General features: G+C 37.7%; 1 protein-coding gene across 1 annotated transcript in view; it reads right to left on the minus strand.

The window, feature by feature from the left end:
- The window catches only part of LOC145462362 (clathrin heavy chain 1-like), a 48,765-nt gene extending 33,243 nt beyond the window's left edge, over positions 1–15,522 (minus strand). The window contains exons 1-5 of the mRNA XM_081445866.1: positions 15,135–15,522; positions 12,089–12,296; positions 4,318–4,467; positions 3,744–3,862; positions 3,220–3,381 (exon numbers count right to left, since the gene is read on the minus strand). Coding sequence (XP_081301992.1) covers positions 3,220–3,381; positions 3,744–3,862; positions 4,318–4,467; positions 12,089–12,296; positions 15,135–15,176 — 681 coding nt within the window. The 5' untranslated portion in view covers positions 15,177–15,522. The remainder of the gene's footprint in view (positions 1–3,219; positions 3,382–3,743; positions 3,863–4,317; positions 4,468–12,088; positions 12,297–15,134) is intronic.
- Between the last annotated feature and the right edge of the window lie 40 nt (positions 15,523–15,562).

Genomic DNA, 15,562 nt, shown 5'->3' on the forward strand with positions numbered 1-15,562 from the left:
ATACAGTGCAGCTCAGATATATGCGAACTACGCATACGCCTATTATACGCGTGTATTTTGCGTATACACATATGTCAATACGCACACATATGTGCGTATGTACGCGCTTATATGTCTCTTTGTTATGCATTCCCATAAGTTTCTTTATATGAAGCATTGTTGGACAAACAATGGACATTCCTGGAATAAAAAAACCATCAGGTTTCAACACGAAATTTGCATATTGTTAAAAACGTCAATAAACGCTTAAATATTTCAAGTTTTCGATTGCTTCGCAAGTTCACCAACAAACTACCGTTTATTAACACTTGCTTGATCTTTAGCTGCCAAGAAGTTGGGAAAAATATTGAAACAGATGCTTAAACTCCTTATTTTAACAAATTGTTTTCATTTAATGGATATTACATGTGTAAATGTTTACTTTGCAATTTACCGCTGTGAACAACTCACTGGAGCAAAGAATTATTTTGTAAGTAGTCCTCATAGTTTTTAAATGAAATAATCACCTTTGGTCACATTGACTCCCAGTTAATTTTGAGAATGGTAAATTATGAAACTACAAGGAAGAGTTTTGTGTTTTGCACGCGTTGACAAATTGCTTTTGAAATGTTTTTTGTCTGAAGCGTTCTGTGGTCTGGTCAAAAAAATGAGATCTCCGGTTCTATTTGACACAAACCGTTCATTCAAACGGTAGAAATACTCTTTTCTTGACGAACAAATTGTTTGTTTAAGTTTCTATAGCGCGCCGCTCACGTTTAGTCAATTTTTCTGCAAGGAAAAGTTCTGTGTATCGGCATGTGTTGGCACGTCGCTTGCAAAATGTTTATTGTCTGAAGCACTCCAATAAAATCTCTCGTCAAAAAAATTGTCTCTGGCTCCATTTGGCACAAATTGTTCATTCAAACAGTAAAATAACTCTTTCCTTGATGAACGAATTGTTGATCAAAGTTTTAATAGCCCACCGCTTGCGTTAAGTTCATTTTCTTCAAGGAAAAGTTTTGTGTATCGGCATGTGTCGGCAAATCGTTTGCAAAATGTTTATTGACTTCACATTTTAATAGCTCCAACTAGATCTCTCATCAAAACTGACACGATATCTACATTTCTATTTGGCACAAAATCATTCATTCTAGCAGTTACGTACACTTTTCTTGATCGAAGAATGGAGTGTTTATCAAAGTTTCCATGACATGCGGATTACATTGAGTTTACAATTTTTTCTGCGAGTAAAATTTCTGTGTTCCGGCACATGTCGGCAGGTTGCTTCCACGAACCGCGTTCATTTTCTTTTGAAAAACGTTATCTTTTAGTTGTACAGTGGAACCCTGCTCTACAGACACCCCGATATTACGGACAGTTTCGTTTTCCCCAACGAAAAGCTCATATATTTTTTCTAAAATTAACCTGCTTATTACGGACACCCGTTAATACAGACAACGGACACTTTTCTGTGTCCCGAGCGACAGACTCTTATACATCGTCAACCCCACTTTACGGACACTGTTTGTATCTGTGCATTGTCTATTGTCACTGTCATGATTATGTGCTAATTAGAGATTTTGTACCCTGGTCAAATTATGACAGATTTCAGCAGGTTAGTACAATTTTATTACGAAATGAAACAGTGGCAAAATAGCATGACGCATTTGACCAGTTCTTTCTTCCGGTGCATTACCCAGTCTGCAGTCCTTATATAAAGTTTTCTGCCTGATACGCTTACACAAAAGTTTCACTTTCTTGGTCTTTCGCTACAGTCCTTGCTTGTAGCCTTCTTCTACATCGATGTCTTATGCTTGCCACCATCAGCATCGGCCTCCGTTCGTATTGCTGGATTGTTGCCAATGTCTATTAATTGTTCAAGTAAATCCACGTGCTTCCTAGGACCATCAAAGATATAAACACACGGTATTTCCATACCAAGGCCTCCACCCCAATTAACTGCTTTTCCACATACTTCAACTGATCCTCGATTAGTAGGCTTTGAAATAAAATGGGTGACTATACCAGTGCGGTTTTTGGTGTTTGCGAGGTGATGTGGAATGTGGCCGATAACTCGACTTTCCTTTAGCACGGTGACTGCGTTTTTGTCGTCACCATTTCCCGGCTCTGGTTGCAAAGGCAAAATTTCACCGAGAGTGATACAGTTAATGATTTGTAATTTACAGTACAATTAAAACGTTTTGTTGCCGTACAAGTGTCGGCCTTAGTGTTTGTATCGATAAAACATGTGTCCCTGACTTTTTTCCGAGGACCCCGGTTAATACGGACACCCCGTTAATACGGACATTTTGGCATGTCCCCTTGGTGTCCGTATTAACGGGCTTTCACTGTACTTGGCACAAATTGTTTGCTCTTTGACGATGGGGTTGTTGAAACTTCTATCCCCGATTCTATTTGACAGAAAGCAGTAAATTGTGTGGCCAATTGCAAAAATAATGTTTGTTTGTTTTGGCTTAGTCTCATCTAAAGGTATACACACGTATCTTGTATACACGTATTCAAAATAAATAAAAATCTCTCTTGCTCTGTGCCAAGCTGTCACGCCATTGAAAACAACAATGACCAAAGAAAAGAAGAAACAACAAGTTCACTCATACATACTAATGAGGCATACGCACATATACTGTATACGCGGATGTGCGTATATGCATACACATATACGTGTATTCGGCTGATGTGAATTATGCGTATATTTTGGTTCGCATATACCTGAGCTGCACTGCACAAGTACAGGTAGCTCCTTTAAGCAGGTTTCTCTGTATGCACTAGCAAGAGATCAAGGAACCCTTCATCTAAGCAAAATTCCATGATAAATTTATTTGATCTAGCAAAGAGCTAACATATGACCAAAAAATCAGCTTTGCTCTATAAATTCCAAAATGGTAGTTCATGTAATGATATTTATTAATAATTGTTCAGGGCTGTCATTCAGGGCCGAAACCCGTAACATCTGTTATGGCTGAGTGTGCTTGTTTTCCCTTAATGCTACAGGTGAAATTGCCTTCTGTTGATAGAATTCACCCACAAAGTAACTAGTTTGTTACCGGTGTGGAGAACCAGGCTACAGGTGACTTAAAACTTAATGAAAACCCTGTGGTTCAAAGTATTGTTTTTTAAAAAAATCGTACAACTTTCAAACACTAAATGTGCCTCAATTGAAAGATTGTGATAAACATTCATCACAAGGGCTTTGGTGCACAATTAACAGATCCCTTATACCTTTCCTCCTTGTGCTCCTCTTACAGCAAAGCTGAAAAGAGTGGATTCCTGAGCATTGCCTTCAATCTTGAACTGCATAAAGGCGGCAGCATGCCCCTCAATTGGTTGACTGACTTTTCGTTCTGTTGAGTAAAGCTGCATAGCACCTACCACTCGGTTTTGCTGGAATAAAATCAAAGAGCTTTTTGACCCAACACCTGAGTTCATCAGTTTACTGTTCAACACCTTACAGAATTTTGCATTTGATTTCAACCTCTGATCATGAGCAGCATTTTTGCTATTTCCCCAAGGAATGCATATATAAAGTTTTTGACAGAGGAGAGGTGTGAGCCTTTCTTCTGATGGAGTCTTTTTTCCAACTTCAGATGATTATGCAGGATATAATGCTTGGCTGAAATTTCTTGCTGACAGTCTTTGCCCAAAGTGTTTTCTCTGTTTTCACATTTTACAAGTTCTCAACTTCATAGTGATTTTATAATAACTAATCACAGCCTGTTCTTTCATATACTCAATATCATAGGTACCTGAGCTGAAATGCCAATCAGGAGGAGCCATGTGGCATCTTTGTTTGTTCTGTAATTTATTATCTGACACCCAGCAAGACTTGAATGGCGGTCAAACATCTTGTATGGCTGAGAATCACCTGATTGTGAATCGTAAATAGTAACAAGAGGAAAGGTAAATGAATCACATGTCTTTATTGTTCAATACACAAAATGTTTTCCTGGCCAATTGTTTGAACTCACACATTACAATTATGTTGCCATGATAAAATGAAACCTTCTTGAATCCAGCATTTTAGCAAATGATCATCTCTAATAGCTAGTTAAGGCTTCAGATCATAAAGCCCTTTAATTAATTTGTCATCATTAGTTTTGTCCAAAAGTTACAGTACCAAGGTTCAGGGCACCAAAGACAAGAATGTTACTTAATTCACTTTTTTCCCCTCTTTTTATGTACATGTATGTACTTCCCTTCAAGCCTTCACGAATCCACTCGATGTCACTGATTGATTGATTGATTGACTGACCGACTGACAGACAGACAGACAGACAGACAGACTTGCTGATGAATTGATTGATTGATCCATTGCATTACCTTCCATAGACCAGTGATAAACAGTAGTTTCTGTGACAAGAGCAAGGGTGTTGACATTAATCCATTTCCAGAAAGTGACATCCTCCACCATGGTATGTGCCTTCATCTTGCTTTTCATTTCAATGTTAAAGATCTGAAGAGTTCTTCCAGCTGGAAATGGAAGGGAAAACAGAGTCCTTGAGACAGGGCTAGAAATAATTTTCCAGCTGGCGCTGGTCAAGTTGTCCGCTCAAATCTACTTTTGCTTGCAAAAGAAATGATTTTGGCTGGAAAAATGCTTAATGTCAAGGAAGTACATTTAGCAAGCTTTCATTGTAGAAGTAGCTCAAATTCAGTGCAAAAAGTACCGAATACACAGCATAACCGCAATGTTCAGTTAAATTGATATAATTACACTTTTGCGTTCCACTATCTCTTCCTATCGCTTCTGCTATTCAATTTTTATTTAAGCTTAAGTGATTCATGCAAACTAAGTCGTTATTTTTAATTCCACTTTGATATAGAAGACTTAAGTTTTAAGATACAAGTTAACAGGCATCTGTTTCGCTTTCCACATTATGTTGCAACATTACAATAAGGATTGAATTCAAACCTCCCCACAACTATAGAGAGGTGGCTGTTATGGGGAGGTAAGGTGTAATAAGACACCTTTTTTCAGGGGTGCAACATTTTTATCTTAAGAATGTAAATACATAACACTATCAAAATACATCTATAAAACAGAAACTGAACAGAAACAGAGACTACAGATGTGCTAAAAAGGAGGTTTTGTATACAGAGAGGTTGCCGTTAGTGCACATGCGACTGTATTAGCATACACACTGATAGACACATGCCACACTGGAAGACTTTTCTTTTTTTTTCTTTCCCAATGAATCATAAATAATGTACAACTTAATTTAGAACTACAACACTGAATCAAATTTTCCTTTGAAGTGTTATCGACTAGACAACATGTCCTGTCATCCAACAATCAACAGACATTGTCTGTTGACTAGCTGTTACGGTATTTTCCTGTGTATAAGTTGACCCTTCATGCCCACAAATTCAGTCCAAACCAAAGACCTCGACTTATACACTGGTCAAAAGTTGAGAGTAAACTGATTCATCCAAAAAGTCAGAATTCATTAGCACTACACAGTTTTCAGGGTTAGAAAATCCACAACAAACTTTGTAAGTATTAAAGCGAAATTTAAAGAGTACTTGTAGCAACACTTTTTCTTGATTTCAAAATGTTTTGAACTTACCTTTCCTAGCTTTCTACACTGCAATTTAACATTGCAGTTCTTGAGGACTTTTTGCTTAAAATTTGACAACATTACATTGTAGTGTTTTTCAGTCCGAAATACAAGGAGAAATAGAGAAGGAATTTTCCTATATTATGGTAAAATCCCACTTTCATTCTCCACTGTTTTAGTTATGGGTTGGGCAGGCCAGTGGGATGTTCTAGCGCCTTGGGGATGTGACTGCGGTTGAAGCCCGCAGGTTTCCTAGGCACCTTCCCTTCACTAGCGACTTGGGCATAAAAGATCTAAAAGATCTTCTTGTTTTAAACATAGGCATGCAAGGCATGCAAGAGTGAATAACATATGCTTACAAACACTCAACAAGATTTTGCTTTAGGATTGGGATTTTTTGTTTAGCTATGAGAATTTCCTTTTCAGTACCAGCAAAATCTCATAGAAATATTGTTCTTAGAATAGAAAAATTTTGTGTATGTGTTCAAATTTTCATGTCACTCAGAAAAAAATTTCTTCAAAATATCGCCCGATATATCATGATTCTTCGCCCCAAATTTCTACGATATTTTGCATTCTTTTGGCACAGTACTGTACATATCTTCTGGCATCTTTCTTAATTTTGGAACATTTGGAAGACCTCGGTTTTATTCTACTCTAATCAAGGATTCTCTGTACCATAGACCATTGATAATGTGGCAGTCTCATCTTTTTTGTCTCTTTCTATATTTCTATTTTCATTCATTTTCATTTGTTACTACGCTCTTCTTCTTACAACCTTGATAAATCTCCTGACACACTAGTATGCTCCTCAATTGAAGGGGTGAGTGCAAAACCATGCTAAGTGACGATTTGGGTGAAAAAAAAAATTTTCGCGAAAGGGCTTGAATTTTTGCATGTGGTCTTCAATGTAATAGAAAAACGCGGCCCTGTATTTTTGTCGCTGGTTTTTGCTTCGTTTTCGAGTTATAACGTATGCAAAAATACTTGGCTTTTCCTAGCCATGTCTTTAGGAGTTTATTTGTTGAACAGCAAACAGGCAGACTGTTTATAGTGTATGAAGTCAAAATCAAATCTCACAGCATATATAGAGCGGAAATCTGGGAACAGATTGTTTACATCAGCTATTGTGACATGAGCACAACACGTGAATCGATCGAGCGGCAAACGAAATACCATTGAACTAAAAAGAGATGTGCCGCATTAGAGCTCTGTCGACTAATATCTTAAGCATTGTGTTAAAGTACCTTGTGTGCCTGCCTGGTGGTTAAGAGACCGATCTTGTCAAAAATTCTGGAGAAAGCTGTCTTCCATCAGCTACATAGCTACCTATCAGAAAACTCTCTTCTCTCGCCTTATCAATCGGGGTTTCGCGCAAATCATTCAACTCAGTTGGCCGTTACCTTCCTTACAGATAAAATTCGTGGTCATATGGACAAAGGGCTATTGACGGGGGCAGTGTTTATTGACCTGAAAAAGGCTTTCGATACTGTTCCTCATGACGGTCTTTTAAACAAGTTGTACAGATATGGAATTCAAGACCAGCCTCTCTCGTGGTTTGAGAGCTATCTCACTAACAGGACTCAGAGAGTGTCCATTGAAAATCACCTTTCTTCTGCCGCCAACATCAGTAGCGGAGTACCTCAAGGTTCCGTGTTAGGGCCTCTTTTGTTTATTCTTTACATAAACGATCTTCCTTTGGCCGTTGGTCTGTCTAGTGTTATGTTATATGCCGACGACACCGTTATTTTTACTGCTGCTTCAAACATTGACCAACTACAGCTGAACTTAAGCCTTGATCTCAATAACGTCTCTAACTGGTTAACAGCAAACGGTCTTTTCCTCAACCTAAAGAAAACTGAGTATGTTTTATTTGGAACTCGGCAAAGGCTAGTCAGATCTGAATCTCATAGTCCGCTTTGCATGGAAGGAAAGGAAGTCAACCAAGTAAAGTCGTTCAAGTACCTAGGAGTCTTGCTAGACGAGTGTTTATCTTTCAACGATCACATAAGCTATTTAAGGTCAAAAGTTGCTAGCAGACTTGGCCTCCTGTCACGATTACGAGGTTGTTTAACCACGGAAGCAGCAAATAAGATCTATTTGTCCACGGTGCTACCGATATTAAGCTATTGTGATATGTGCTTTTGCCCTCTGGGAAGCACGAACAGAAAGACTCTTGAACGCCTGCAACGACGAGCTGCGAAAATCGTATACGGTTTTAAACCTGACATAGCCACGGAAACAATACTCGAGAACCTACGCTGGCCCTCTCTTACAAAAACCATGGAAAAGCACTGTGCACTGTTAGTTAACAAGTGCTTGGTCGGAGAAGTTCCTCTATACTTTAAAGACTATTTCCTGTTACGCTGCCAGAGCGACAACCAACATGTTTTTAACAGATGCACTAGATCGTCAATCACTGACATTATACTTCCTAAATTTCATTTAGATGTCGCTAAAAAGTCTTTTTATTATCATGGTGCATGCACATTTAATAGCCTTCCAACGAACATAAAGATTTTGGCACCTAAGGAACGTTTCAAGGCTATCTCCGATTTTTTTTCTTAGGTTATTTTTTAGAACATTTTCAATTCTATATCCAATTTTTATGAGAACGCTATTACCTTTTTAAGCTTTTAAATTTTTTAAACATTTCAGCGTATCTTTTAAAGTAGTTATTTTTTTTATAGATATATATTATTTATACATGCTCTTTTTATTTTACGTTATACAGGGCCCCCGTTGATACCAGTCCTGCGACTGAAGGGGTCACCCTGTTTAAATATTGATTATTATTATTATTATTATTAGGCATCATAAAGCCTCGATAAACCCGTAAGTCATCAGCACGTTTTAAAGAATCAAAATGTGTTCTGAAACTTTGAAGGTAGCTGATATACCGTAATCATGTTATTGGCGTTCGAAGTCAGATCGAGCCAGGCAGCAAAGTCCAAGAGCAGTTCTTGCCCAAGAAAAATACCCTCTCGTGAGTTGTGGCCCATTTGCTAAGCGTTGCTAGTGTCAAAGTTTGGAAAGCGAGAACTGGTTTTTGACTTATAAAATTTGTCTTGTATCGACCGCCATGTTTTCCCGCGCACGAGGTGTAAAGACCCTTCCCGGCATGCATTGCGATCACGTTCTGCTCGCGTTTCTCGAACTGGTAACTAGATTGTTTCAGCTTTTTTCATTTAAAGATAATAATGGCCAACAAGTAGCAATCGATTGTAACATAGATCTGTGATCCAGGTTGCTTTGATTTTATTTCATATCGGCATGATTTGTAGTGTTTTGAACTTCTGGGATCAGCGGACATGCAGATGTATGGAGACCCGTACGTTGCGCAGAAGGGTTAATTTGTTAAACTGTCAGGCGGTGCGTGACATAAAGCTACGATCGCGTTTGTCGAAAAATATGTATTTATCTCGTGATTTTTAGCCATTTAAGACGTTGCTGTATTTGGAAAAGTGCTTATTTGATGTTTATTTGTTCAGTGCAGATAGTCATTGTCCCAGATAACCAAAGTAAGTTCCAGATGTTAACACTATTTTCCGGCCGCCATATTTTACCTATTTAAACCTGAAATCAACATTTTTGAGCTTATACGTTGCATGAAATTAACATTTTGCTGTTTTCTAAGTGAAATCAACATCCTTGCCGTCACGCGTTACGTGAAATCAACATTTTTACCAATTTAGACCTGAAATTGACATTTTTGAGCTTATACGCTGCGTTAAATCAACATTTTTCTGTTTTCTAAGTGAAATCAACATCCTTGCCGTCAAGTGCTAACGTGAAATCAGCATTTTGACCTATTTAGACCTGAAATCAACATTTTTGAGCTTATACGCTGCGTGAAATTAACATTTTGCTGTTTTCTAAGTGAAATCAACATCCTTGCCGTCACGCGTTAACGTGAAATCAGCATTTTGACCTATTTAGACCTGAAATCAACATTTTTGAGCTTATACACTGCGTTAAATCAACATTTTGCTGTTTTCTAAGTGAAATCAACATCCTTGCCGTCAAGCGCTAACGTGAAATCAGCATTCTGACCTATTTAGACCTGAAATCAACATTTTTGAGCTTATACGCTGCGTGAAATTAACATTTTGCTGTTTTCTAAGTGAAATCAACATCCTTACCGTCAAGCGCTAACGTGAAATCAGCATTTTGACCTATTCAGACCTGAGATCAACATTTTTGAGCTTATACGCTGCGTGAAATTAACATTTTGCTGTTTTCTAAGTGAAATCAACATCCTTGCCGTCACGCATTACGTGAAATCAACATTTTTACCTATTTAGACCTGAAATTGACATTTTTGAGCTTATACGCTGCGTTAAATCAACATTTTTCTGTTTTCTAAGTGAAATCAACATCCTTGCCGTCAAGTGCTAACGTGAAATCAGCATTTTGACCTATTTAGACCTGAAATCAACATTTTTGAGCTTATACGCTGCGTGAAATTAACATTTTGCTGTTTTCTAAGTGAAATCAACATCCTTGCCGTCACGCGTTAACGTGAAATCAGCATTTTGACCTATTTAGACCTGAAATCAACATTTTTGAGCTTATACGCTGCGTTAAATCAACATTTTGCTGTTTTCTAAGTGAAATCAACATCCTTGCCATCAAGCGCTAACGTGAAATCAGCATTCTGACCTATTTAGACCTGAAATCAACATTTTTGAGCTTATACGCTGCGTGAAATTAACATTTTGCTGTTTTCTAAGTGAAATCAACATCCTTGCCGTCAAGCGCTAACGTGAAATCAGCATTCTGACCTATTTAGACCTGAAATCAACATTTTTGAGCTTATACGCTGCGTGAAATTAACATTTTGCTGTTTTCTAAGTGAAATCAACATCCTTACCGTCAAGCGCTAACGTGAAATCAGCATTTTGACCTATTTAGACCTGAGATCAACATTTTTGAGCTTATACGCTGCGTGAAATTAACATTTTGCTGTTTTCTAAGTGAAATCAACATCCTTGCCGTCACGCGTTAACGTGAAATCAGCATTTTGACCTATTTAGACCTGAAATCAACATTTTTGAGCTTATACGCTGCGTTAAATCAACATTTTGCTGTTTTCTAAGTGAAATCAACATCCTTGCCGTCAAGCGCTAACGTGAAATCAGCATTCTGACCTATTTAGACCTGAAATCAACATTTTTGAGCTTATACGTTGCGTGAAATTAACATTTTGCTGTTTTCTAAGTGAAATCAACATCCTTGCCGTCAAGCGCTAACGTGAAATCAGCATTTTGACCTATTTAGACCTGAAATCAACATTTTTGAGCTTATACACTGCGTGGAATTAACATTTTGCTGTTTTCTAAGTGAAATCAACATCCTTGCCATCACGCGTTAACGTGAAATCAGCATTTTGACCTATTTAGACCTGAAATCAACATTTTTGAGCTTATACGCTGCGTTAAATCAACATTTTGCTGTTTTCTAAGTGAAATCAACATCCTTGCCGTCAAGCGCTAACGTGAAATCAGCATTTTGACCTATTTAGACCTGAAATCAACATTTTTGAGCTTATACGTTGCGTGAAATTAACATTTTGCTGTTTTCTAAGTGAAATCAACATCCTTGCCGTCACGTGTTACGTGAAATCAGCATTTTGACCTATTTAGACCTGAAATCAACATTTTTGAGCTTATACGTTGCGTGAAATCAACATTTTGCTGTTTTCTAAGTGAAATCAACAACCTTCCCGTCACGGGTTAACATGAAATCAACATTTAAACCTTTTTTGACCTGAAATCGACATTTTTGAGCTTTTACGTTGCGTGAAATTGACATTTTGCTGCTCTCTAAGAGAAATCAACATCCTTGCCGTCGCGCGTTAACATGAGTCAACGTTTTAACCACTTTTGACCTGAAATCAATAAATTTGAGCTTATATAAGTTGCGTGAAATTGACATTTTGCTGGTTTCTAAGGAAAATCAAAGTCCTTGCGGTCGCGGTGGGCCAATCCTTTGTTATAATAAACCGAGGCGAGACTTCGACTTATAACAAAGGCTTGGCTTGGCTATTATAACAAAGGGTCGGCTCTGTTTATCATAACAAAGGCCCGGCTTCGTTTATTTGAAGACCTCGGCGGGAAAAGGGCGCTAGGTATTTTAATCAAAAGTGAACTTTGTCGAAAACGCTCCAAATTTCCCATACAGTTTTGTTTAGGTATGTTTAACAATGTCCCGTAGTTTTTCTGCTAAGGTTCGCTTCGTTTTCGAGATATTGCGTATGCAGAAAAACCACTCCGTTTTCCTAGCGGCGTCTTTATAAACGAAGCAAAAACCAGCGACAAAAATACAGGACCACGTTTTTCTATTACATTGAAGACCGCATGCAAAAATTCAAGCCCTTTCGCGAAAATTTTTTTTTTCACCCAAATCGTCACTTAGCATGGTTTTGCACTCACCCCTTCAATTGTTAACTTGTCTTATCTTCTCCCTTTACATGTTTCTCCTTGTTCACTTATCTTAGATACATTGTAATTTAAAGTGAAGTTAACACCAACCTTTTAGTGCAATGACCTTAGATTTTGGATTCATAATAGCAGAGTCTGCAGAAATTGGTCTTCTTGTTGGATTATTTGCATCCGCTAAGTCAATAATGACCACTTGAGCTGTCTCGCCAACTTTTTCCCGCACACAAATAAATTTGTCTGACTCCATTGTGAGGGTGGAGAAGCCAATGTTAGCAGCATTTATGCCTACACTTTGCAGCTGAAACAGAAATAAAACCAGAACAATTAGTAAAAGCAATTTCTCTTTCAATTGTCACATTGGAGAACAATGCAATTCTCCTGGCTGAACAAAGACCACAACAGTGAGAAGGGAAAAGTAGCAGAGGTAGATTCTCAATCCAGAAAACAATTAAGCAAACAAACCACTATCCTTGCCAAAAATAAGCCAACAGGGAGAAATGTATTGGTTGATGGAGCAAGTGACCAAAGCCAAAGTGAAAGTTTTACTTTGGAATGGGGATGAATATACCTCTAAAGTAGCCTACCAGTGCTGCTAAGATATAAATTTCACAAGCCAGGAAAAGGGGGGCCCTTCTATTTACAAGATAGCATGACAAGCATAATGTGGCATCTTTGACAAATGTTATACCAGAAAAAGGATGTCTATACAGTTTTAACACATATACATGGAGGTGTAGATCAAGATGATAAATTTCAATCTTGGAACACCACTGAAAAATAGTTTCAAGTGCTAGCAATGCATCTTTTGGTTCTTCTTCAATGTTGCTGCTTACAATGGATGTATTCTATAATATGAACCCCGAAGAAGCCATCAGCAAAAACGATTACAACCACTTTTCAGTTTGAGTAGGAAAGCACCTGATAAAAGGCTACTGGAAAAAGACCAGCAAACCAGAAAGTGTGTAGCTAGTGCTGCAGTGTGTTGGCCAAAAAAAACAGTAAAAGGCTATCCCATGGAAACAAAAACCTGGTGTCAACAGTGTGGTGTTATGTTATGTTATGTTATGTTATGTTATGTTATGTTATGTTAAGTATTTTTATAATTTTTCTTCGATTTATCGAATTAGCAAAACATGTAAACACATGTTTACATTCTTTGCAATGTACATTTTGAAAAAAAAGTTACAGTTTGGCCTTTTGACCCTGCAGAGGTTTGGAACTCAGACAAAGGTAATGGTGAGAAATTCAAATTGTTAATGAACAGAAACTTGGAGCAACTTTACTTCAACAGCCTTTTTAATCTTTCTATTAAAAAGAACAATATTTTGCAACAATTTCCCCATTGAGTTTAGCCTATGGATAACTCTCGCCTTACAGACACCCTGCAATTATGGATAGAAGCTACACCCCCAGCCAAAACTACAAAAATGTACAATTTAAATAACTCCTTCTATTACGGACTCTTTCTACTGTGAAATTGTGGACATTTCATGTGGTCCCAAACTAATTGTTCCTCTAGACTGTTATAACGAACATCTTGGACATATTGAATGACATAATCATTTTGGGTTTTTGGAATGTTCACTAGTTTGTACACTATATTGACCTATATTATATGATTATTTATCAAAGTAAAAATTTAACACCCCACTGTTGCAGACTCTTGATAATATGGACACCAAATAGTAGTCCCAAGGATGTCTGCTATAACCAGTGTTTAACCAGTAGGTTTTGTAAAAAACCATCCTTGGCCCCCCAACTTCAAAATTCAATTTTTTTTCTTTCATATTTTCCACTGCTATTTTATTTCATTCAAGTTAAACTTAATTATGTGTGTCCAAAGGACAAAATGGGCCCAGTGTTTGTGCGTACTATGAAAGTTTTATATGTATATGCGCATGATTTGTGTGTAAATGTGACCTCTGGCTATAACTAGAGTTGAGGTATAATGGCCCAAATTCTACTAAGCATGCATGTTTTAAATTTTGATGAATTCTTTGTGTGACTATATTTATTTATTTGACAAATGTAATATTATTTGCCTTGTCACAATTATGATTACCATTACGATTTCTTTGAATTGCTGCTATCCTAAATATGGCTAAGGAAATCACTGCTATATTTCAATAGTTTGGCCCCATTTGGCTTTGGTACTGCCCCTCCCCAAACAAAAAAACAAATACTAGCTATGGTCCTGAACACTACAGGTCTTCAGCTTAGCATAGCTTCTTCTAGTTAAAAGTTTGTTGCACATTTTTATCAAATTAAAATTATTTTTTTTAAGTTGACAAGGTACCTTGCTGGATAGTGTTTGTTAGAACAAATGTATTGAGAGGACACTTACAAACAATAATTGTCCAATTTACCTAGTTAACTGTCAAAGACCACAATCTGAAGCACACTTCTGCTGAAAATGGATGTTGAATTTCTTTTTTTTTTTTGTAATTTAAGAACAGCCAGCAAATGCAATATAATTTAATGACTTCTAATAAGCTGTTTTTCAGTAGCTAAAATAATTAATGTACAATTTTACACCAAACACTTATGTCAGAACATTATAAACTAGAAAATCTTTATATGAATGACATGTCGCAAACTACAAACGAAGGATATTTGTTCGCCTCCAATTCCCCTTTCTAACTTCTAAACGACCTTCCCATCAAAGGATGCATATTTTATTCAACACTGCGAAACAGAGCTGAGAGCCGACACAGGTAAATAAACTTCTTTGATAGCAGCGTAATCAAAGTACAGGACCAAAGGTAGGCATTCTTTAAAGAAATCACTTACAACGACGAAATGGCCCAAAGATGTTACAGAATGTTTAAACTGAACGTACGGAAGATAAAAGAGCGATCAAAAGCTCTGGTACTAGATTTACTGCTTAAGTAGCCATAATCGTAGCTCAAGTTCCTGTTCCCGACACGAACACTAAACATTTCAACATGGTGTAAGCCTACGCCAATCAGACGCATTTTCCAATAGATTATCAGCAGGCGCACAGAAGGAGCGACAGAAATTCTTCTTCAAAGTTCAAGCAACTTTACGGCCGTTCGATTCACTGTGATAGAACCATGCGCTCAACAGAGCGAAAGGAATATATAAGTAAGCGTTAGGATCAAACCCGCGCACTAACCTGGAGATGTTCTTGAAACCTAATCGGTAAAAGCTGCGCCATTTCCACTTAATTTATCCACAGAGCGTCCAACTAGAGACTGAAGTACTAGGAGGGGCCAAAAGACGCCAATTATACGAGAAATACGGGTAGAAATCGAATCTCTGGTCAGTGCTTGGTACAAACGAACATGGAGGACTCGCTGGCAGCCGGTGTGGTCTCAGGAACGAGGCTTGAGGGAGGTGCCACGTGAGAAATATGGCGGACATAGGGTCACGTGCTACATCCTAGGCCTGGAGTTCCTGGGTCAATATTCCTGATCTCTGAGGTCCTAGCCTTCAACGTTTGATTGAGTCGTCGAAAACAACTTTTGGAACTATAGTTTTCCGTGTCTCTCAGTCTGCTGTGTTTTTCATAACAGAAAGTTTTAAATTGTTTTTCTCAAATTT

Source organism: Orbicella franksi, chromosome 12 (assembly GCF_964199315.1).
Source record: "Orbicella franksi chromosome 12, jaOrbFran1.1, whole genome shotgun sequence".
NCBI lineage: Eukaryota > Metazoa > Cnidaria > Anthozoa > Scleractinia > Merulinidae > Orbicella > Orbicella franksi.